Source organism: Aulonocara sp. 'chitande type north' Nkhata Bay, linkage group LG7 (genome assembly GCF_057382095.1).
Source record: "Aulonocara sp. 'chitande type north' Nkhata Bay isolate Kocher_YH1m ecotype deep benthic linkage group LG7, A_spYH_male_GT1.1, whole genome shotgun sequence".
Classification (NCBI taxonomy): Eukaryota; Metazoa; Chordata; class Actinopteri; order Cichliformes; family Cichlidae; genus Aulonocara; species Aulonocara sp. 'chitande type north' Nkhata Bay.
The window spans coordinates 58,319,587-58,345,692 of NC_141350.1; the positions used below are offsets into that span (position 1 = coordinate 58,319,587).

Here is a 26,106-nt window from a genome sequence, read left to right on the forward strand (position 1 = left end):
AAACACCTTTAGACAATTGTCGTGAACTGAAACTACAAAGTAAATAAAGCTGAACTAAATAGATATTAGCCACATGTCTCACTAGTTACCTTATTGCCTCTAAATAGCAGTAGTGATTGTATAGCTCGCAAACCTGTATCTTGTAGAGACTAACACATTGTTAAATCGTCTCACTTTAACTGAAATCATCACACCCCACTGCACTACAAAGCCCTTGTGGGGACTTTCTCAACTCTGATTTGAAAGTAGGACCTCCTCATTTATACAGATAAGTAGAAATGGAGACTCAATAAAAATAAATGCTTTGGTTTAGCTACCAGTTTTCCCAGATTATAGGTATGTTATGTCTTACACTATAACTGTGTCCTTCTGTTTACGCGGTATAGACTTTCTCTCTTTGTGTTTTAACTTTCAATTTTGGATTTTTATGTTTTCAGTATGTACATCTTCACATATGACCCAGTCAGTTGTGGGGTTTTTTTTTTTTTGTTTGTTTTAATTCAACGCCTTTAATATTTTAATTGGTAATTTTCGGATTGGTACTACTTTTTTCATCTCTAAACGTTTTAGATCAGTGATTTGCTCTGTTACCTTTGCTGATGTCCCAGTGGTCGGGGATAGTCTTGATTTATTCTCACATACTGAACACACACGTCAGACAGCCTGCACAGCTTTCAGTGCCTAAACATGGTCAACGAATCGTACGGATCCAAAGTGGGAGAAAAAGAGGAGTGCGTGGGCTCGTACTGCTGTCATGCCATCCTCTCTTGCTCTCTTGAACAGCTTCACAGAGACCCTCCTGTTCTCCTGTCACGGACCGTTGCCTGTGTCTGTCCCGAAAGCTGGGTGCAGTTCTCTTTCTGTTTAGCTCACAGACACTGAAGAAACATGGAGGCCATCAAGAAGAAAATGCAGATGCTGAAGCTGGATAAGGAGAACGCTATAGACCGGGCAGAACAGTCTGAAATAGACAAAAAAGGAGCAGAGGACAAATGCAAACAGGTAAAGGAAGGAGCTACGCTGCACCTCACAGGCAACTCGTTGAACACGTTTAAACGTTTCAACGTAAACATAATGAAGGAAAAGTTATGAAATAAATACCTTAAAATACACACAGAACTATATAAAATAATTTAGAAGAAGTGCTGAAAAGCAAAACCCGACTAAGTTGTAAATGGGCGAAAGGTCTGACGTGAAATGCACCTCCATACCAGTTGATGTTGATATCGTCCTGTTATCATTTACCCGCACCGCACATACATAATTCAATATGTAAAATGTACTGTAGCTTTTGGCTGCTAAAGTTGATTTTTATTATCACTGTTTGATGTATACTGCTGACACTTCTCATTCAGGATATTCTTTGCTTGTGGCTTTATGTTTTGGCATTTAACGTCAATGTTTGGCACTGTCCATAAAAAAACGAGTCTAAGACACTTTTTGCTCTTTTATTTCACTTTTTTTCTATTTAGTTGTGCTCCCCTTTCTTTTCTTTTACTTTTTTGAGTGATTTTGTTTTCCAGTATTGTATTTATTTTATTGAGCTCTTGTATTTCAATTTGATATAGGTTCTGTTTAATGTTTCGGCTGCTGTGACACAATAATTTTCCAAATGTAGAGATAGTTAAAGTATATCCTGTATTATCTTTATTTTCACTTGAAACTTGATATTTACATAGGTATACTTTATGTTTATTTAAAATCGGGGAAAAGTGCACAAATATTATAACCAAAATGCATTTTAAATTTCCAAAGTGAGAGTATTTCTTATATGCTAAAATTATTCCGTGATGGATACTTTTAAAGGGTCTCTGCTTATATCGGATATCACTGACAAAAGCTGCTTGATCTGTAATTTAACCTGATCATATACAGTTCAGCTCAGTCAGTGACAAGATCAATCTCTCAGGTTTGAAAAGACGATTATATAATATGATATGCAGTTAAATGTATTTATATATAACTACAAAACTAAACATGACAAGTAACTACAAAAGCAAATACAAAATGTCTCTCTTTTTTTGTTCAAAAAAGTATAGTGAAATACTTTGATATGTTTCAGACTTTTTTTTAATTTTTAATCTGATGATTAAGGTTTAGGAAAATCAGAAATCCAGCATCAAATTATTAGAGTATTATTTTAAATCAATACAGAAACATTCAGCTTCTGAAATGTATGTTCCTGGTTGGGACTTCTTCACAACAAGTTACTGTATGAGTGCAGTACATAGAGGCAATCAGCTTTGATAGATTTGATGGTGGCCTTTAGCTTGTCTGTGTTTTTAGCTTTTGTGTTACTCATCTCTTCCTGTTGACAATACCCCACAAATTGTTTATGAGGTTCAGGTCAGGTTGGTTGGCAGCTATTTCAGTACTATAATAACATGGACAGCAAACCATCTTGTAGGAGTTTTGGCATTGTGGACATGTGTTAATAAGGAAATCAGTATTTTCGTAATGCTTGCCAACAGATAGAAGCACAAGGTTTTCTAAAATCTCCTGGTGGACTTCTGAGTTGACTCTGGACTACAACAAAGTGGACCAATCATTACAATCGCAACTTCGCACTAGACTTTAAGACCTTGGGTTATGTGCCTCTCTACTCTCAATGCAACATTTATTTGCATCTGAAAAAGAGAACTTTGGACCATTAAGCAAAAGTCCATTTCCCCCCTCTTTATCCCAAGTTAAACGCTTCTGATGCTCTCCCAAGTTCTTGAATCAACTTTTCTTGAAAATCTTCTTGAGATTGAAGTCATACCTCTTGCTCATGACTTTTTCCTACCACACTTTTCCATACCTGACAACTTTCCATTGATATCTTTGAGACTGTTGTGCTGAAATGAACTGAATGAAATAGTTATTTTTTCTTGAGAAGGGCACATCAAATTATGGCATAAGTTAGCACAGTGTATCAGAAGTGTTTGCAGTAGTAATATTTAAGGCATAGCTTTAACACCAAACTGGAATTTAACTGTCAAGCTTCAGTGACAGAGCATTAAGGCCCATCAGTGTCCATTCTATTTCTTTCTTCTTCTTCTTCTTTTGTAGATTCAATTAAAGCAAGGAGAACAGATGATGTTTTTCTGACAGCCTGCTAGTAGCAAAGTTCCTAAAGATATACATGTAAACTGGTTCTTTGATAAGTTGTCTGTTATGTGTAGACGGAACACTTAGTCATAAGTGGCTTAAAAACAACAACAACAAAGAAAAGTCATTGAAAATGGTCATTTACAAGGACTGAACTGAAAGTGACTGAAATGCACCAAAAGCAGTCTGGCTTTCTGGAAATCAACAGCTGCAACGTTGAAGCGATATACACATCAACAATTATGATTATGAATTATGCTATCAGCCAGATTTAGATCTGACCCATCTATGTCAAAATTATGTCTAAACAATAAATATATCAATTGATTTTCATCTTAAAATTTGAAAACTGACTTATGTACCTGCAACCTGCTATAATTTCATAAGAATCAGAATACTGTTCATTTTAAATGTCTGAAAAGGAATGTTTATTGGATAACATGATTATGTTCTCTATGTACATTGTACAAAACATTTTTAGACTACAGAATGTTTAAAACCAAAATAATATACCACACCAGTATTTAAGCACCACCACCAATATTTAAGATCCCATTCTGTGGTCCCAGTTAAGATCAACTGACACAAGATGTGAGTGGGCGTTAAGGCACCTGGGAAGGGAAAAACTGGATTATAGGTGACAGACAGTGGGTGTCACAAGCCACCACCTCTGTTCAAGGATGGTCGTTCACAGTGGACATAGATTGTTGGTGTATTGAAAACCAAACCCCAGCAATCAGACAATCCCTTATTACCAAACAATTGAGAGTGGGAAGGAAAAACTCCTTTTAAACAGAAAGAAATCTCCAGCAGAACCAAACTCAGGTTCTGCCATCTTCCATGAGCTTTTGGGGGATGAAAGAAAGGAGAAGAGAAAAATAACTATGGGAGGCAAAGAAGTACTTATTGCATAACTAAAGAATGATTCACTATCACCTAATTCATCCCTAACTATATGCTTTATCAAAAAGGAAACTCTGAAGTAATCTTAAAAGTACAGAGGTGGTTCCACAGGAGAGGGGCCTGATACCTGAATGCTCTGCTTCTTATTTCCCTTTCAGAATACACGAGTAAGCCAGTAGCTCACAAAAAATCAGTTTACTCAGTCTACATGTGATTCCACTATTTTCTATTCAAAACTGACTGCTTTTTCTAACTCTTGAACACATGAGAAAATATTCATAATTTATTGTTTTGAGAAACATCTGACAACGCAGTGAAATTCCTGTATGGCTTATAGTCTCTCTGGTGTAGTTCTATTGTGTATTTTCTCAAGATCACATAGCAATCTGTTAACATTCAACTATGCACCAGCTATCATAGAAATTATTCCCAGGGGATACCAGCTTGCTATCACCATCAGCTCTACCTAGAACCAATGAACATTTCCATTTATATTTCTACATCTAAGTAACTCACCTTTGAATTGTCACAGTTTTTAAGAGTCTGTCAAGGCCGTTGTCTTGGTTACCACTATGACAGGAACTATAGGACTGCCAAATGCTATATGTGAGTATCAGGCCTTAGATGGCTGTGAGAGGCTGTCAGAAGAGATATTTAAAGCACATTTGTACTAGGAACACTGTTGTCAGGCCACATCACTGTCATTTGCAACTGGCTTTTTATAGTCCTGAAAGCTTCTGTTGGAAAAGGGAATCTGGTTGTTAGATTCAGATTTACCGTTGGGGGTTAAGAAAAAAGTGTTTTCTTCTCTGAAGAATATGCACACAGATTTTACACCAATCATCTAACTAGATCATTAATAGAGTGTTACAAATGACACTAGATTTGTGTTGGATTTGATAGGCATCTGGGGTTGGTGGCTACTGTCACTGTTTATATGCTGTTACTGCACACAGCAACTTGGTAAAAATATATTTGAGACACTGGATAACAAAGAATTTCTTTTGTCTGTTATAAGTGAACACAGTGTTCCTTTTGGGAGCATGGATATGCTCAAAGATCCATGTCTGTTACGTTAATATCAGAATTTTATAACTAATACAACATCATCAGGAGGTTGTAAAGCAACATTTCTCACATATGCCAGTTAGATTTTGAGTATTTGGATTTTTACTGAATACAGCTCATGTTATAATTTGTTGCATAATAATGAACTTAGGCCTAATCAAGTACATTTATTTGCAGAGTTGTTGCTGCCTCTACATTCTCACTGCAGGTCAAAAGAACTACATTTTCAACATTGTCAGAATATTTTAATACAAATCTATTACTGCTGGGGTTAAAAACACTAAGCTAAAATAAATAGTGAGATATTTTTTTGTAATTTTTTGATAGGTGCTTAATCATTTCAAAAATAATGAAATAATGCAAGGTTTCTTTTCATTTGTCACATTATTGTAAACTGAATGTTTTTTGGCAAATCGATTATGAGCAATTAAATAAAATAAAAATTCTTTTTTGTTTTGTTCAATTTTCCCCAATGCTTCTAAAATAAAATAATTTTGTGTTTTGTGTCTTGGTATATTTCGGCTTTAGCTTGAAGAGGAGTTGCTTGCCCTGCAAAAGAAGCTGAAAGGAGTAGAAGATGAGCTCGACAAATACTCGGAATCACTGAAGGATGCCCAGGAGAAGCTGGAGCAAGCTGAAAAAAAGGCAGCAGATGTAAGTGAGCATAAATGACAGTATTACTAGAGGGCGACATTGTCGAGATCACATTAGCTTACTGTGTCTGGTCACAGTGATGGTTGTTACCTTATGTGTACTGTCATTCTTAAATGTTCTGTCACTATTCAATCCAGTCACTTCAGGTGTTTAGCACTGGGTTGTAACTGAAATTAAGGTCATGTAGGCCATCACTAATGCTATAAAACTAGTAGCAAGTCTTAGCTTCTACTATGTCTGAAATATGCACAAGCTACTTTTACAGTAAGTCAAACTTTACATTCCATCAACTTATACATATCCAAAAATCATCACCAATTCATATGATGTAAAAGCTATTTGTGCTGAATCCTCCAAATCACTATCATCATTTGCAGTGAACTCATTTTCAGCTACTTGAGAAAAATGATTATTAGCACACTGAGGACAATTACAACTAATCTATCAAGTCTTAACAGTTTATTAGGCAAGATTTTATTTTGGGCAGCATGGTGGTGCAGTGGTTAATACTATGGTTAACTATTTGGAGCTTACCGGTGTAACAATCTTCAATATCTGTACAGGTACTTGAATTACTACTATATTTAATGAGTATATATTTAACTTTCTATTCCTACAACTATAATAGTTTTGTTGGATGTATTATGTTTGACTTATGGAACAGGATTAGTAGTGAAAATGGGGCCACAATGCCTTTTATGAGAGTCACAGTCATTTTTGTGGTCTAGTTTTCTTTAAAAGTTCTGAGTCAAAATGAGCAATGCAGGAAAGAGTGAGACCACATGCATTGGTCCTAAAAGGAGTGGAACTTTGTCTTGTCTGCAGAGTCACTGTGAGGTTTCCAAAGATGGAAAAGCATCAGAGCAATGCATTCATTTGTTTATGCTTCCTCTGCTTGTAACTGATGTTCACTCTAACATAAATACCTTTGCCTTGGGACATCAAGTTCTATTCTCAAACACATTTATGTTGTGCATATATATGTACTTTGAAAATAATTTGAAATAAATAATTTGAAAAGTTTGACTTTTTACCATCATTAGTGCCTTTACAAATTGTCCTTCTTATTGACACTGTAGCCAATTTCTTACTTACATTATCTGGAGCTGTGCAAAAAAATATGAGCAGTCATATTCCATGTTGTATTGCTGTACTGTTAGCATAAGGGTGAAAAATGAACCTAATCGAGTATACTGTTATATAAAAATATGCATTATTATAATCTATAATCTATCTAAAATCTTACTTTATTACCTATGAAGGAATATTAGAAAAATTATCTGTCCAAATAACTTGTGTCATTGCTAAGCTGTGTTCCATTTACCTCTGAGGATGAGGCTAGTGAACTCTGAGAAGCCTGGAAAAACAGGATTTATTTTGTTCCTGCAAGGTAGATGGTTCAGTAGCAAAACAAAACTGCTTATTTATTTATTTATTTATTTTAAAACCACTATGGAGCACATTCATTGGTAGAGCCTGTTCAACTCTCTATTTATAGAACATGTATATATTACCATTTTTACAGTGTTGCTAATGTTTATGTGCAAAACCTCCATCTTCAATTCTTAACTCGAAGATGGAAGCCCGAGTTGGAAATCCGAGTTAAGCGGGCGTTCCATTTGAAAAGAGTGACTTCCGACTTCACCTGGAACGCCAACTTTTATTTTGAAACAGTAACCAGAAAACTCTTGCATTGATTCCGACTTACAGTTGCCAAGGCAACGCCGTGACGCCTGCGAAAAGCTCGAAGTTGAATATTCGCAGCATGGCGACTTTGACGTCCATAGACTCTGTCAGACGGAAAATACAGACACTGCAGCAAGCGACGCATGAGGCCGAAGAACAAGCAGAGCTGCTGCGGGAAGAAGCTGACATGGAGAGGCAGGCCAGGGAAAGGGTAATACTCAGAAACACCGTCTTAAGACCGCTACACCGGAAACTGCAGTCGTCAATGAACGGCTGTTTCCCCTTTGTTTGTAAAAGAGGAAATATAACTATAAAAAATAACTGACAAATAAAAGAATTAAAGCAATTTAATGGCATTATATTCTAAAATAAAACATTAAATGAAAGTCTTGCCACTCGGTAGCCATCTTGAAACTCTTTCGGCGACTTAAAAAAAAGCTTCAAAACATTGTTGACTTTATATGCTTCTACCACCGTCTTTGCTCATTTAATGTCATTTAAAAAGTCCTGCATTTTTTTTGGTCAAATATCACATCCTTGTTTCTTTTAATAGTAACCCAATTAGAAAAAACAAACAAACTGTAAGGAACATATCTTAGGACTCCGCTTAGCAATCAAAAACAACTTTTTTTTTCTTTTACCCTCAAGATAATAGACGTGTGGATTCAGTCTAGATGTGCAAATTAATGTCTACTTGGAGCCAGGAGAGAAGAACGGGGGGGGGAACACAAAAAAGACAAAAAATAATTGTGTGTGTGTGTCCCCGCAGGCTGAGGCAGAAGTGGCATCCTTAAACAGACGTATCCAGTTGGTTGAGGAGGAGTTGGATAGAGCTCAGGAGAGACTGGCTACTGCTTTGCAGAAGCTGGAGGAGGCTGAGAAAGCTGCAGATGAGAGTGAGAGGTGATGAGCTTCATGTCCATCCATCTAAAATTTGAACTCTCTGTCTGTAGAGTTAAGATGCTGTTTGCTATTCTTTATGCTCCTCTTTATGAATGCTAGTGTGTTATTGAAGGTACAGTTGTTTTTGTTAAACTATTACTGTTACTCTTTTAAGCGTGGGACATGGCAAATACATCCAGCCTTTTTTATAAGGCACTTCTTCACTTTAATTTGAGTTTTCAGCTATCCAATCCTGTACTATACAACCCAGTATTGTATTTACTATGACTATCAGCATTACATTTTGAACCATGATTCAGCTCTGTCATAGTCTTTCATGACTTTAGTGTAGTTACTGTACATCTGACAGTTACTCTACAATTGAGAGCATGGAGAGTGGCATATTTAATACAGAGACAAAAAAATTACACAGACACACACAATCTCTCTCTCTCTCTCTCTCTCTCTCTCTCTCTCTCTCTCTCTCTCTCTCTATATATATATATATATATATATATATATATATATATGTATATATATATATATATATATATATATATAAAAATATAAATTCCACTGCTGTATACACTGCTTATTCCGTCACATTTCCTGTTATTCAGAGGAATGAAAGTCATAGAGAACAGAGCATCAAAAGATGAAGAGAAAATGGAGATCCAGGAGATGCAGCTGAAGGAAGCCAAACACATCGCTGAGGAGGCTGACCGCAAATATGAAGAGGTGTTGTATTGCTGTTTTTTTCATGGTTATTGCATGATGTCCCAGTTGGAGAAAAAACAACAACAACTAATACTCTACACAAATTCTAAGTAGGTTCTCAGTAGGTTACCTTAAAAAAGAAAAATGATTATATGGCAAAAAGTTGACAAAAAGTTTTGTCAAAAGATCAAGGAACTGACCTAACAGCCCACTGTTCATTCAGTGGTGCTTTTTTCAGTAATCTTGCAAAGCTAAGGTTGGGGAAACCTGCAGTTAGCTGAGACTGAAGAAGTCACTTGGATGAGTGACGAAACGTTTCTTCCACTGAAACGCAACGTCCAGATGAACAGAGTCAACTTTTTAGGAATTCCTTACCTGGATGATTGAGCATGTATGAAGATAAAATGATTTCCAAGTTCTAATTCAGTGATCCAGTGTTTTACACAACTTGCCTTGTTCACCCATTCATACAAGCACTTCTTTCTATGTAAGTGCTTTCTATCTAACATGCACACACATTCTTAAATTATTGAGTACGCCAAAGGATATTTGGCATGCAGACTGGAGGGATTGAACCACCAACCTTCCAATTAGCAGATGACCTGCTCTGCCATGTGAGCTACATCTACCCCAAAGGCTTACTGACATTATATTAAACCCTATGTATTAAGAATGGGATGTTGGTTTGTATGCATTTGAAGGAAGATGAGCAAATACTTTTTTACAGCACTATAATGACTTGACTGAACATAGTGCAGACTCACAGTATATAATTGGTCAGTAATAGGGTCAACAAAGATAAATACCAGAAGTTCACATAAATACAATATTTTTACTAAGCAAAATGAGTTAACAGACTTGTTATGTTATTTGGGATGACTTAAGTGTGTGAATATCTGCAGGTTGCACGCAAACTGGTGATCCTGGAGGGTGAATTGGAGCGCTCAGAGGAGCGTGCTGAAGTAGCTGAGGCGTAAGTCAATACCTGCACTCCAAAAACACTAGCAAGTGTCACTTACATACATACATGTTGTCATGGTAGAGATCATGTGACTCCTACCATCACAAAATAATCTTGCTCATTTGTTGTTTTAAATAATATAATTCATACCCGTATGTCTAGATTAAATAGTAGTGGGATCTCTAAGTGTTGCATGTCATAAGAATTCTCTTAACAACTGCGACTAATGATCACTGCTGTTTAATCTACTTATTCTGTTTTTATCTCTGCTTAAATTGCAAAGCCATGATTTGCAATTATTTGTGAAGATTTAACTTATTTTGGAATTTTAGCTCTATAAGTGATCTAAATTACAAATATTATTGTAATTGTTTAATTTTCTTGTGATGCACGACTTGAATGCTTACTTAACAATTTCATCACAAATGCAAAGTGTTATTGTGTGCTGTCATCAAGTAGGACATAAAACTAATGACACAGAGACGTGAGGTTGTACTATGAAGCAAACGTAATGGCTGCAGGCTTATTAAGCTGGCTCTTTTTTTAACCTGGCTACATCATCATGGCAGCTTATGCTGTATACTTAAACCTCATCCAGAGGAGGTCATAGTCAGAGCTTTAAATTAATATCAGTTTAAGCACCCTGTTTTCTTAGAATAATTCAGATTTTTAACTGTGGGATTATGTAATGTACACAAACCTGTTAGATTGGGATTTTAGAGCCGTAGAGCCAGCTAATGCAAAGATAGTCCTGCCTACATAGTATACCTCTCTGGCTGTGTGTTGTTCTTTCTTTCTGTGTTTTTGTGAATGAATGCATGTTTGCACAACCACTGTCTCTTTGGCAACCACCAATCCTCCTCACCCCCAAACATTTTGGACTAACTCGTGCAGGAGAATGAGGGAGCTGGAGGAGGAGCTCAAACTAATGGACCAAAATTTCAAGTCCATGATGTGCTCAGAAGAAGAGGTACTTACTGTATGAACACCACTGAGGTCTAATTGTGACCTGCTGTCTTGTGCTCCTTTGACCTGCAGCCTCTTTACTTTTCCATCTATGTTTTCTACATTTCCCTCTTATACTGCACTTAAGTACTGCTGATATTCTACTTTTTTTCTTTAAAATTAATAAGACCAGCAAGAATCCATCCATCCATCTATACAGTGGTACTTAAAGTATTTTTTTTTTATATTTCAGAATAAAAATAAACACAATTATATAAATAACACTGAAATTGTGTTCCCTCACATCAGTGTATTGTTTGTCATCTATTAATATTTCTTTAAGGAAATTAGTCAAGTGTTTTAAAATGAAAAAATACATTTATTTTATTGAATTAAAATATTTGTTAGTAGAGACAGTAGCCTTATGGCCTTGTCACTCATTGGGTAATAAAGACAAAGCACCGAGAGACGGATGAAGACATTATTGGTATCTGTCTGTTAGTAGGTTTATAGGCACATTAAAAAGTAGATTTTTTATATTTTTAAATTTCTCTTTCTTTATTCTACGCAGTTAGGGACTTTATATACATTGCATCCATGCTTGCGACCAATTTAGATTCACCAGTTAAGCTAACGTGCATGTCTTTGAGCTGTGGAAGGAATACCTGGAAGAAACTGATCAAAGACCATGCACGCTCCCTCCAAAAACAGATTCTAACCAAGAGCCTGGCGGTTTTTGTTATAAGTCATGTAGTCTTTTATTAGTCAATGTCTGAGTTTAGTCTCTTCTGCTATTCTACCTTTCAAGTCACTACTTTCTCTTCTTTTGCTTTTCATCTTTCTTACATTGGTCAGTAAATCAGGTGACCTTGAGGAAGAGCTGAAAAATGTCACCAACAACTTGAAGTCACTGGAAGCACAGGCTGAAAAGGTACAGTAGGAGCTGAGGGGTATTTAGCCTGAAGAGTGGCCAGTCAGATTGTATATATATGAAATATAACCCATAAAAATACTGTAAAATACCTGTAAAAATATAACCTGTAAAAAGGAGGGACCAGTCATTCGGCCTCACCTCAAACAAATCTAAAGACATCAATAGAAACCCTATATCCATTCAACAAAACGCATTTATAATTTGCTATGAGGATACAGACACATAAACAGTCCATAAATAAATGAAACTTTGTTTCAAGTTCAGCGGCATACAGCAAAATTAACTTAAATGACATGATGGAAATTGTCATGATGATAATTATTTGATTTGTGTCCATTTCCATTTTTAGTTTTAAATTTAAGGTTAAACTAAATAGGTTTCCACATTTCCAGCATCTTTTTGATTGAAACACACCACTGAAAATTAGAATCAGCTATAATTTTATCCACATGGTTAAAGGTTAGAGATAAAGCCTGGGAAAACAGATGGAAAATACTTACATAAGGTACTCAGGCCAACTGCACTCATGAAATGGAAATGTTGTTTAAACACACTTTGTGAAAGTTTGTATGTTATTTGTTTATATTTCAGTACTCTCAAAAGGAGGACAAATATGAAGAAGAAATAAAAGTTCTTACTGACAAACTGAAGGAGGTAAAGTTTTTCCAGTCTAGTTTTATTATTATTATTTTTGTTGTATACTTATGATTTATGGAGTAAGCTGATGCTTTGCTGTGGTTTGGATTCCAGGCTGAGACCCGTGCAGAGTTTGCTGAGAGGTCTGTGGCCAAGCTGGAGAAGACCATTGATGATTTAGAAGGTAGTCCACACACACCTCTTATCTCTGCCAGTACTTCCACTAACATGTCTGCTCAGTGTCCCTCAGTGAACATTAAAATCACACACAGTTTCACTTATGGGGTGTTGTAACTGAACTGGCACTTTGTTGGACAGCTGTTCTCTGCAGTTACAATTTCCTGAATAAAGCCAATGATAAGTGGAAGGACCAAATTCCTCTAATCCAGTTATGGTGTCTTTGCTTAATTTTAATTGCTTAATTTTAATACTTAGAGTTAATGCACTTGGCCGTCATTCTGCATGTTCTTACCTACAACATTTATAGTAATACAGCAACTATGAGAAATGCCACTAAGACAAAAAGCAAGAATATTTTTTATTTTATGACACCTTAATAGAAATGGACTTCATATATAGTTCTTTCCTAGTTTTAGGGACTAAAAGCCCTATTTAGGCAAACATATACAATACTTTATTGTAGAAACAATACACTTTATTTCTCAGAATTCTGAGTTTAATCTGAATTTTGGAGATGTCCCCACTGTTTTTTCTCTTTTCAGTGGCCCTACTCCTCTTTTGTAGGTTTAATAATCTTTCTTTCCCTTAATAATTTAAATCATCATTTAAAAGCTGAATATTTTATCTTTAGATGATGAGATAGCGTTTATTTGTTAGTTGCGGTTGCCCACAACCGAGATGACAGACCTTGCGGACCGTACATACAATAAACAAACATCACATTGGGGAGACAGGTCAGGCTAGGTAGCAAAAGGAAAAACAGTGAAATGTGTAACGCAAAAGGGTAATCCAGGAGAAAAAGAATACACAGATATCATCACACCCAGGTATTTACCCAGGTTGACTTTGTTTCTTGCATCTTTCACACACTTACATGTTTCAGACCAAACAAACAAATACTTTTTCATAGCACAATATGCCACAATGAAGGTAGTTAGCTAGCAAAATGACTAGTTGTAAAACTTGATGTTGCTGCTATATTAATTAATTTTTTTTCTTTTGGGCATTTTTGCCTTTATGCCATTCATGGTGGTATGCACCCACACCTAAACATTCAGATATCGGTTTGACGGTTTCCTAAGATTTCTCTTACCCTAATAGTGATAGAAAAACATATCCACACATCTTTGTGGATCTAGAAACAGATAACAGTGTGTTTGTCAATATTTGTCTTTGTACATAAACACAACAGTGAAAACATTGTTGTTGAATGATGTAGACTTTTAACATGGTGTTTTGTGGTTGTAGTTCTGATATGTGAATTCATTAATTATTTTCATAACAGTTGTTGAATGAAAATAGTTTGAACTTGGTTTGAAGTGCTTACATTGATACTTATCCTGGTGTCTGTGGTATCAAGGCTAAATCGTACCAACCAATAATTCCAGTTATTTGTTCAATTTGTATCTTTTCCTTACTAATCAAAGTCAGGGATGTTGGCATTTGCTTGACTAAGCTCAGGTTTGGCTGTCTGTTGTCTTGGTGAGCTGAAGTAACAAGCTGATGTGATGGCATTAACACTTGTGAATCGGTATGAAGATTTACAGTTTAAACTATTTTCTTTTCTTTTTCCTGTCTTCCTACCTCTATCCGATCTCTGTCTCTCTATGTGATTAATTGTTTCCGTGTCTCAATGTCCTCCTTTAGATGAAGTATATGCTCAGAAGCTGAAGGGCAAGGCTCTCAGTGAGGAGCTGGACCTGGCCCTCAACGATATGACTACACTGTAGAAGTTGTCTTACTTCTTCGCTGCCCCTCTTTCCTGTCTGAACTCTACTGCCTGTTTGCTGTTCTTTTTCTCCACTCCACAGTGCTACTGTGTGGTAAAAGAGTAAGCTATTTCACAGGACTGGTCTTTTTTAAAGAAGAAGGTTGAGCTACTATGTTGCTGTCTTCTCTTTAGCAAAATATTAGTTAAGCAATTCTGTTTTGTCTTTCCCCTGTAATAAAGCTGTCTTCACTTCACAACTTTCTCTCAGTTTTCCTTGTCACTCTCGTAATTCGTCAGTTTGTCAGTTCGTAATTGTGTGTGTATTTTACCCAGTCATGGGATGGCCACATCAGTGAATTCCTAGTGCTTCTCCCAAGCACTAAATGGGGATGGTTCCATCAGGAAGGGCATACATCATAAAACCTTGGCCAAATCAAATATGTGGATCATCAGTCCTCATTAACACTGACTGCTTCCTCTGCACTTGGCCAACGGTTTGCTGGTGGAATTTGTAAATGCTAAATGTAATGTGATTGATAGAACTTTTCTACTCTCCCGGAGCATTCGAAGTGCTTTAAACAACACAAATTCAAATTCAAATTTTATTTGTCACACACACACAACCATACACAGTATGACATGGGGGTGAAATGCTTGTAGCTGTACAATGCCCGACCATTAAATGACAGAAGAAAAGTTTTACAATATTTACAATTTACTACAAAAATTTACAAATTAACTTAGGAATTTACAGTAAAGAATGTGCAAATAGCAGAAGAGATTATAAAGATAAGGATTATAAATTATAGGAATTATAGGATTATAGGAAATGTGTGGTGGTGCGTGTGGTGACGTGTGTGAGAGTCCAGTCTTATAGTGACGTGTTTGGGAGAGTCCAGTCCTACACCTGGTTCAGGCCCCGAATAGCCTGGGGGAAGAAGCTCCTCTTCATTCTCTCTGTTTTGGCCTTAAGGGAGCGGAAGCGCTTCCCAGACCTCAACAGTGAGAAGAGTCCATTGTTGGGATGGGAGAGGTCCATCATAATCTTCCTAGCTTTGGACTTGCACCGCTTGGTGTAGATGGACAGCAGGTCAGGGAGCTCTGATTGAATGATGCGTTCACATTCGTTCACACGCCACATTCACCCAAGCACTTTCTGTTTTCTATGCTTTCAAGTGCTTTCTATGGATGGGGCATTTCTATCAATGGATGCATCTGTATCTTGCCCAAGAATATTTGGCATGCAGGCTGGGAGAGCCAGAGTTCAAACCACCAACCTTCAGATCAGCAGATGACCTGCTTTACCCCCTGAGCTACAGCCACCCCTGTAATGAGAAGAAGAAGAGAGGGGAAAAGCATGTTAGGAAGCAGTGAGAATGAAAGAAAGGCAGGAGTATGTGAGCTGGCTGATATGATGGAGAAAAGGAAGTTATGATGTGACAGGATGTGTAAAGAACCTGTTCACAGTTGTCCAATTCGTCTGCCTGCCTGCCCTATCAGTCCTGCTTATCGTTTCTTGCACTCTTGCTATGATCAACTGATTTCAGTTTGTGTGTCAGAGGAAAATAGTGATGTAGTTTACAGCATATGGACTGTTTTTTATAGAAGAAAGGATGGGAATACAATTGTAAAGTGGAGACTGCTCAGGGACAAAAACTTATACTGTTAACACAAGTTTGGCTCTTTGCAAGCACCTTCACAAACAGCATGCTAATGCTAAGCTGGCCAAGAAACCAGAGTGACATTGAAGTTGAGTAAATGCTGAACCCAGAGTAACATGAAAGTAATGAGTAGTATATCATGTCTTTCTCCTGGGTGTAATTAAGCAAGGTACTGCATTACTTTTAAGAAAAGTGTTCTGTGTAATATGCGTAATAACTTTTTTAGCAATACTGATCACAACAGGGGAAATACCTCCAACATGCACAAATATTTGATCACGCAGCATATAATTAATTTGTATGGATGTAATGTCTTTGATATGCTGCTTAGAGATGGTGGTGACTCTCAAAGTGGAGCCAGTGAGCCGAGAGGCTGGATTATAGATGGCAGACAGTTGGTGTTGTAAGCCACCACCTCTGTTCAAAGATTGCCATTCACAGTGGACAAAGATGGCTTCTTTCACTCCTCTTTCAAACAATCTGTCTTCTCAGTCCAAGGTGGCTCTTCTATATTGTGCCTCTCCAATGTAGAGGTCTGAGCATTCCTCGCTGCACTGTACAGCATACAGGGTTTATCAGAGAAACTCAGGAGAGTCTTCTCCAAGCATAACATCCCAGTGTCCTTCAGACCCAGGCATACACTCCGACAAAAACTGGTTCATCCCAAAGACAAAACTCCCAAACCGGCTACATAGGGGATGTTCCATTTGTGTTTCTGATTCTCCCTAGTTGGTGTCTGACATTCTTTTCTGTGCATCTTTGCTGATTTGATGAAAGCCCAATTAGGATAACCACATGTGTTTTAAGAGCTTTCTTTATATGTGTGTGTTCTTCTTTTTCCCTTCTGGCTTAGATAGAACGTTTTCTGCCCGGTGTTGTAGGGTATTGATTGCTCCATTACTCCATCGATAATGGAATTGGAATTAGAGCAGGGCGATATGACCAAAAATATTTATCACGATATACATTTGAAAATTTGCGATAACAATATAACTGACGATATAATTGACACTAGACAAAATACTTTACAACTCCACAACTTTATTAGTGGAAAAACCCCCCAATGTATTTTCACTTAAACAAGCAGCTGTTTTTTATGTGGATTAAAGTTATATAAAAATGTAACAGTGCAAATGCAAATTCCTTGCTGACAGTTTAACCAAAAGGCATTTCCAGTGGAAATTGGCCAACATATCCTCAGCATAACCATGTATAATATCCACAAAACTTAAAAAGAGGTTATACACACAATACGGTAATATTATGTTGAAGCACAGTACGTATCATTCCGCGAGCCTCCTGCCTACGATAGCCGTAATGCTCCGACAATCCATCAAGCGGTGCGAGTTTGTAGCTTATTAAAGTCGTACTAAAACATTTGACAGATTTTCGAGCGCCGTGTACCACATAAAATCGTTTCCAGGTCAGTAAACACAACCAGAATTCATACATAAGGCACACGGGATTATAAGGGGCACTGTCGATTTTCAGAAAAATCAAAGGATTGATTTTAAGTGTGCCGTATTTTCCAAAAAACACAGTAATAACGACGGCCCACTAGCATACTCTACCAAAAATAGTGCTTTGTTGTGTATCTGACGGACGAAAGCTAAACCAGTTCCACACCACTGAAGTTGCAGCATTTTTACAAACCAATTCTGGTTCATCCGTTTCATTCAATGATCCGCTTTCGCCCTTCTCATTCTCCATCGCTGCCATGCTTTTTCCGCCATGTGCCGCCATCAATCAGTATTGGATTACAGTGGTCTTTGAGCTTTAAGGTGGCATGGCATTAAAAGCGGGTGTGATTCTGTTGTGGAAATCACTGAATTGCACTAAGAAATACTTCCAGAAATCACTGCCTGTGAACACAGTTCACTGTACCATCAGATGTATGTTAAAACTCTACCATGCAAAGAAACTTCATCATCTTCTGTGCACCAAAGGCCATTTAAAATGGACTGAGGTAAAGTGGAAAAGTGTTCTATAGTCAGACATATCAAATTTGTGAATTCTTTTTTGGAAAACATGGACGCTGTGTCCTCTGGACTAAAGAAAAGGGACCATCTGACTTGTTATCATGGCTCAATTCAAACATACATTTCTGACTGTATCAGGGTATTATTGTTGTCTATGGAACTGGCAGCGGTACACCTGAAAATGCACCATCACTGTTGTATCTATCGTACAATATTGTATACAGCATAAATACAGAGTTTAGCCCACCATGTGGTCCCATCCAAACAATGTCGTTTTTAGGGACGGCCTTGCATATTTTAGCAAGAGAATGCTAAACCAGTGCAATACTACATCTATTACAAAAGCATAGCGTTGTAGTCGAAAAGTCTGGGTGCTGAACTGGCCTACCTGCACTTCAGAAACTTCATCAATAATTATAATGAGTTTTTCCTTCCCACTGTTGCCAAGTGCTTGCTCATGGGAGGTCATATGATTGTTGGGGTTTTGTGTATGATTGTAGGGTCTTTAACAGCATATAGAGATTGTTGTTGTGATTTGGCACTATATAAATAAACTGAATTAAATTAAATGCTTTTTTAAGCCAGAAAGGAAAGCTGAAAATCGAGACTGTGTAAGTTAATAAAGCTTTGGTAATGATCAAGAATATTGCATCCATCCATCTTCCGCTTATCTAGGCCGGTTCATGGGGGCTCCCTCTCCCCGGCGACCACCTCCAGCTTATCCGGGGGAACACCAAGGAGTTCCTAGGCCAGCCGAGAGGTATAATCTCTCCAGTGTGTCCTGGGGCTGCCCCAGGGCCTCCTCCCGGTGGGACATGCCCAGAACACCTCACCCAGGAGGCATCCTTATCAGATGCCCGAACCACCTCAACTGGCTCCTTTCAATGTGGAGGAGCAGCAGCTTTACTCTGAGCCATCTTCTGAATTGCTCTTTGTCTGGTCAGGGACCAGACAAAGAGCCATGAGAGTCCCTACCAGGGGGTAAAAGCCCCCAGACAACATACAGTGGCTTGCAAAAGTATTTGGCCCCCTTGAACTTTTCCACATTTTGTCACATTACAGCCACAAACATGAATCAATTTTATTGGAATTCCATGTGAAAGACCAATACAAAGTAGTGTACATGAGAAGTGTAACGAAAATCATACATGATTCCAAACATTTTTTACAAATAAATAACTGCAAAGTGGGGTGTGTGCGTTAGGCACTGTTGGGACTAACGCATTATTAAGTAACGCGTTACAGTAACTACGTTATTATTGTGGTAACGAGCACGGTAACTAGTTATTATGCCAAAATCAGGAACGCGTTACTCGTTACTGGGATTTAGATAGGGTCGTTACTCGTTACTTCGTGTGGTGGCTATCGCGGAGCTTCCACAGATTCAGTAACATTAGCAAGTGTTGGAGGCCAGCAGGTGGAGGATGGAAAGGGACGCAGAAGGAAAAGAGACCTGAGGCGGCCGCTGGTCCAAGTGTGAACTGAACTTCAGGTAAGAAGTTATGACCTGCAGTCTCTCTGGGTCAGATATAAACCAAGTTTAGGTGGAGTTTATTTTCGTTATTCTGACTTTTTCCGTACTGCGTGCTAGCTAGCATGACGGAGTTTCTATACAGCTGGGTGGTGCTATGAAGTTAATGATGTTGAACTTTATTTTGTTCAGAAGTTATTAGAGTTGCCAACCGTCCCGTCTGGTATTCAGAGAAAATATTACGCGTTTCTTATTGAGGTGAAAAGAAACAGTTTGTCCCGTAATTCAGTTACAATGGAAAAGGCACAAAGCTGCAGTTATTCTGTCTTTACGCTGCACAGCTGCCTCTTCTTCTCTCATTCTCCCCCCTCCCTCTCCCGTTTCTACTTCAATCATGAAACTGATCAATGATCAGCTGATCGGCTCTCTTGTTTGTTTATCGCTCACTTTGCGCCGAAAGAGGAAACCAGCGGATGTCGCGCTAAACAACAGCAGCACATTTAAGCTTGATCAGCTGTTGTTAGAATTTATTTAATATTAATTTCTAGTATCAGCTGATGTTTGCTGGAGCCACAGCTGTAAAGCTGCTGGTCATGATGTCGGTTTGGTTATCTGGTGAGAGGGAAACATGAAGATGAAACCAGGAGATGTCCTTACTCAAATCAAATCAAATCAAATCACTTTTTATTGTCACATCACATGTGCAGGCACACTGGCACAGCACATGCGAGTGAAATTCTTGTGTGCGAGCCCCACAAGCAACAGAGATGTGCAAACACAACAACACAAACGAGCAAAATACAAGAATGGCCAACCTGAAACTAATAAATATATGTACAATATATAATAGTGTATGCATTTCTGGATGTGTATACTAAATATTTTCCTACGTGTGTGTGTGTGTGTGTGTGTGTATACACATTTTTACAAATTAAATAGTAAAAAAAAAAAAAAAAAAAAAAAATAATAATAATAATAAAATATATAAAATATACAGAGTTGAATATGTGCAAAACAAGTGGCATTTATATACAGTGTGGAGTGCATAATGTTGAAACTGGATCATCAGAGCTGTGATGGAGAAACAGGTTTACCTTTTAGGTGACATGAATGAGTTGAAGGGAAGTTATGAACAGTTTCTGAGAGACAAATAACCCCAGGATCCTTTTTTAGGTAGCTGACAGCTGGTAACTGTGCAGGTGCAGATCTAGCAAAGTGTTGCCAGGGGTCCATGTAGGGCATTAACAGGGAGAGGTGGGCACAAGGAAATACTTTTCTTTCTTATTCTCATTTAAAATGTCTCGCTTTTAAAAAATAATTATCTGAATCTTACAACAAACGATTGATAGATTGATACATATATACCATCAAAACAGTGTACATCACTGTCACAACAGTGTTTGTTTTCATTCAAAGGCTTTAAGATTTTTCCTATAATGGTGGTCAAAGATATGACACTAGTCAAAGTGCCCGGGCTGATTTTCTGTCCCAGTCCAGCCCTGTATGCAGCTCATCTGCAGTCTGGTGTTGCCTACATCTTCCTATTCAGAAGGCAGAATTTCCGAGTTCTGAGTACAATCAAAAGCACCACGACTGCAGTTTTTGTGTTGGATGTAAAAGGCGCACATGACTCTGTGACGTAGGCTAGAATCATGGCAACAGTCAATGACGGTCCAGGCGTGGGATTTCTCTCGTGGAAATATGCACATTATCTTTTCCTTTCTACTGGTAGGTGGCACAGTGCACTTGTGGCAAGTAAGCAAGCTAGAAGACTGGCAAAGTTATGGAAGCAACACATTAACAAGAGAATTCTGAGTAAAACCAAAGTTACTTTCCCTAGTAACTAGTTACTTTGAAAGTAACGAGTAACTTGAAGTAACTGAGTTACTTTTGAGAGAAGTAACTAGTAATGTAACTAAGTTACTATTTTAAAGTAACTTACCCAACACTGGCGTTAGGGCTGGGCGATATGACCCAAAATTCATATCTTGATATTTTTTTAGCTGGATGGCGATATAAGATATATATCTCGATAATTTTTTTAAGCCATAAAGTAAGAGCAAAAAGAGAGTTCTTAGTTAAAGCTGTTTCCCAGATGTCACACAGGCACTTTTATTAACATACAGCATAGATGTACATGAAAGAATTACTCAAAAATAAATTATGAGCATTTATTAATTAATATGCTCCATAAATAAACTAAAGCAATGTTGTTTTTGTGCATAACAAAAAGCTCACAATTGTGCAGTCAAAATGTAAACTAAAAGATGCTGAGCATAATAACAAAGAGACAGATTTCACAGCTGCTCTATTCCCAAGTTCTACCGCGTGACTGACAGCCTGGAGTTTGAAATCCGCTTCGTAACCATGACTCTGAACAGGTGCCATTTATGGTCCTTATACACACACAGTACGGTAATATTACGTTGAAACACAGTACGTATTACTCCGCGAGGCTCCTCGGTAGCCGTAATGCTCCGACAAGTCATCAAGCAGTGCAGCTCCGTAGCTTACTAAAGTCGTACTCAAACATTTTTTTGACAGATTGCTGAGCGCCGTGTACCACATAAAATCGGTTCGCGGTCATCAAGCACAACCAGAATTCATACATAAGGCGCGCTGTCAACTTTTGAAATAATGAAAGGATTTTGGGCTGCATGGCGTTAGCGTGGTTAGGTCGTTAACACGTTGATGCGCAGTAACTCGTTAACGGAGATTTGCCGTGTCCATCTTGTCGCTGCCTGCAGGTGAAGCGATGGGGGAGGAGGGGGAGTTGTGTTCAGTGAAGGAGAGAGGCGAGGCAGAGTAACGTTGCGTAGAGACAAAAGTGGACGAAAGAGAGGCAAACTTGCGGCTCCACAAGTATAATTATAACATAACATAGACTATATCGATATAAAGGATATTGTCACATCTTATATCTCGTATAAAAATGTATCGATATTTTTAAAAAACTCGATATATTGCCCAGCCCTAGTGTGCGTAACTACTCAGCCCCCTTAGTCAATACTTTGTAGAACCACCTTTTGCTGCAATTACAGCTGCCAGTCTTTTAGGGTCTGTCTCTACCAGCTTTGCACATCTAGAGACTGAAATCTTTGCCCATTTTTCTTTGCAAAACAGCTCCAGCTCAGTCAGATTAGATGGACAGCGTTTGTGAACAGCAGTTTTCAGATTAAGAGGACCCGAGGGAAGCTCGGAAAGCTAAGCAGAAGTTATTTGGAGAGTGACTGCCGTTGGTTGAAAAGAGAGTTTAAAAAAAAAAAAACTTCAGTGGTGTTGCACACTATTTTATATTATTTTTTTAAAGTCATTGTTAACCCTTTAAAGCCGGTCAGAGCAGCACGCTCCGTTTTGCGTAACTATTTTTAAATCCCTGTAGAATCTGAACCGTGTAAGCTAGCGCAATAATTTGTTTTGCATATGAAACCGGAGGAGTTGTACTTACATCTGATGCCATCAGCTTGTCCTCGGTCACGGTTTCGTTCCACATATAGCTTTGCAAAAATTGCATAAAAAGCGCTTGCAGGAACAAAAACATAATATTCCAGAAACACGCTTTGCCGTTCCTATCACTTCCCACAGTGAAATGATGCACATGCTGTTTTCTTTGCAAATTTGCATCATAGGATTGTTTTTTGTTTTTCCTGCAGTATATAAAAATTGGTGTATCTCCAAAATAAAACTATGAAGACACTCAAAATAAATTTCCTGTGGTGGGAAACTATTTTTTGCAACTTTATTGTATTTAAAGTTTTGAGGGATAAGCCTCTTAAATTTCTCCAAGTAGAAATATATGTAAACAAAACAAAAGCGATTTTCAATTTTTTTTGTAGTTTATTGCACTTTTTTGCAATTTATGTAATTACTATGCACTTAATGCATACATATTATTAAAATATGGGCTATAACAGTTGTATTGATGTATAGCAACTTGAAATGCTCCCACAAATGGCACTACAGCATGTAAAAAAAAAAAAAAAAGCTCTGGTGGACTTGGTTCTATAGTAGGTCTTAAAGGGTTAAATAAATATCGTCAAATAATCGTGATCTCAATTTCAGTGAAAATAATCGTGATTATCATTTTTGCCATAATCGAGCAGCCCTAATTTACAGGACAATAAATAACTGGTTTTGGTTTAGAGTTAATTCACATATCCACATAACACTGCATTCTAAAATAAGTGCGCACATTTTAGTTTACACTGTTATGTATGATTCATTTTTTGTTTTCTGAGTTACCTTAGTTGCAGCTGTTCCAGTCCCTTGATTAAGGAGCCAAGAGGTGGAAAAGGGGCGGAGCGAGCTTTAAAGGAAGAATACAAATTGGTTCACGCCATAACTCAGGACCATGGGGGGGAATTGGAGTTCATTATGTTTGGTTTGTTAGGTTTTGTGTGTTTTACCCCTTCTCCTGTTTTTGTGGGCTGATCAGCCACTATTAAAGTTTTCCCTTTGTCTCATTAAGTTAGGTCAGTTTGTTTGAGTTATCAGTTGTGTTGTCAACTTTGAGTAGAGTTTTGTTATTTTGACCTCTTTTATGGGCCCAAGATTTTGAGTCTTTTTTGCATGAGTTAACCAATTATGTTTTTTGGGTTAAATTAAAAAAATAATTTTTTTGGACTTTAACCTGTGCCTAAGTTTCCTTCACTGCTCGGTCCATCACACCGTCACAGAGCAGCTGTATTTGTACTGACATTAGATTACACACAGGTGCACTCTATTTAGTCATTAGCACTCATCAGGCAATGTCTATGGGCAACTGACTGCACTCATACCAAAGGGGGCTGAATAATTACGCATACCCCACTTTGCAGTTATTTATTTGTAAAAAAATGTTTGGACTCATGTATGATTTTCGTTCCACTTCTCACGTGTACACCACTTTGTGTTGGTCTTTCACGTGGAATTCTAATAAAATTGATTCATGTTTGTGGCTGTAATGTGACAAAATGTGGGGAAAGTTCAAGGGGGCCGAATACTTTTGCAAGCCACTGTAGTCCCTGGGACACACAAACCCCTCCACCATGATAAGGTAGAGAATTGCAGAGGGGAAGAATATTGAAGTCATTCAAAAAGGAGACAATACAAAGCAATTCTAGCCGTCTTTTTCATTAAATTAGTGTGTTATTTCAATGTGTGTAGGACTACTTTAGTCCTATTTTTGCATGTACTGAGTTGCTTCTAAGAATCTATATTTCATATTGAACAATCTGTATTTCATACCGTAGCCTACTGTATATAACCTGTAGGCTGTACAGCAGGCTTTATTTTACTATAGTAGGCTATAAATTAAAACATTTATTTATCAGGAGCATTTCCTTTCATTTCATTTGATCCTTGAACACCTGTTTGACTCAACTATTCTATTGTAAAACTCACACTGGCTGTAGCTCAGGTGGCAGAGCGGATCAGCCACTAACCAGAAGGTCGGTGGTTTGATCCCAGGCTGCTCCAGTCTGCATGCCAAATATCCTTGGGCAAGATACTAACCCCATGTTGCTCTCCGATGCATCCATCGGAGTGTGTATGAATGTTAGATACTTAGCACTTAAGCTTAGAAGTGCTTGTGTGATTATACAAGTAATTCATTCACCCAAAGTGCTTTGAGTGCTCAGACAGAGTAGAAAAGCGCTATATAAGAACCAGTCCATTTACCTTTTACACAAAGACTATGCATAACAACTTTGCATTTGAGAGCAATTCGATTTTTTAGATATTCATCATAGACAGAACATTAACTTGGAAGGTAACTTGTGTCTTTGTTTCCAACTCTAGAGAAACTGGCCCACGCCAAAGAAGAAAATCTGGACATGCACCAGGTATTGGACCAAACCCTTTTGGAACTCAACAATCTATAGTGACCTTTACAGATATCAGTGAACGACAGCCTGAATGAAAGCAGGAGGAAAAACCAGATTCATCTTTCATAATACTCCCAGGCTGCATCTCTAAAATAAATAAAGGAAATATGAGGGTTTGCTATTCACATAATTCTAAAAGCAGGAGCAAGAAAAACGCCTTTTGCAGTGAATGTGAAACTTCAAAATATCTTAGATATTGTCAAAACTTCAATCATTATTAAACTGAAATTAAACTAGAACATCAATCATGGAAACGGCTATATTAAAAAACAGACATTTATGTATCACAAGACATACAGTATGTGCATTGTCACCGTTATTAAAGGATAGTAAGATTAAAATTGTTTTAAAAAGAAACCCAGCTATGTGATAAAAGAAGGTTTTAAGTATTTTTACTTTTATTTCTTGCCATGGATGACATTTTAGGTTTCACCTCTTCATTTTGCCGTTGTTACTTTTCATGCTTTGTTCTTTATATGGAGATATGAATACTGATCCCTCAATAAAAGCCAATATTATAGACATGTTGGTTTTGTAATTGTAATGCTTTATTTTATAGGTCTGGAAATGTCATGGTAATACACACACAAACATGAGTTTTTGCTGCTGTTGTCATAACTACCACACGTTCAGTCAGACATTGAGTTAACTTGGCTTTGGAATACAGCATGGGTCTGAAATAGCAGGATAGATAGTGAAAAAAAAAAAAAAAGAAAAAAAAGAGTAAATTCTGCACTAAATATCCTTCTAACATTAAGACTTGA

At 37.6% G+C, this 26,106-nt stretch overlaps 1 protein-coding gene across 5 annotated transcripts; it reads left to right on the plus strand.

Annotated features, from left to right (window-relative positions):
- The first annotated feature begins 738 nt into the window (after positions 1 to 738).
- tpm2 (tropomyosin 2 (beta)) lies at positions 739 to 25,864 on the plus strand. 5 transcript variants are annotated; one of them, XM_086301622.1, is made up of 9 exons: positions 739 to 1,002; positions 5,590 to 5,715; positions 8,171 to 8,304; positions 8,904 to 9,021; positions 9,903 to 9,973; positions 10,856 to 10,931; positions 12,432 to 12,494; positions 12,591 to 12,660; positions 25,257 to 25,864. In XM_086301622.1, exons 1-9 carry the CDS (start codon positions 889 to 891, stop codon positions 25,337 to 25,339), a joined length of 855 nt encoding a protein of 284 aa, XP_086157748.1. In that variant the 5' UTR covers positions 739 to 888; the 3' UTR covers positions 25,340 to 25,864. The 5 variants fall into 5 exon arrangements, with proteins under 5 accessions (XP_086157748.1, XP_086157747.1, XP_086157746.1 ...); XM_086301621.1 differs by lacking the exon at positions 25,257 to 25,864 and adding an exon at positions 14,304 to 14,629 and having other exon boundaries at positions 741 to 1,002; XM_086301620.1 differs by lacking the exon at positions 10,856 to 10,931 and adding an exon at positions 11,762 to 11,837 and having other exon boundaries at positions 745 to 1,002.
- Positions 25,865 to 26,106: the final 242 nt, after the last annotated feature.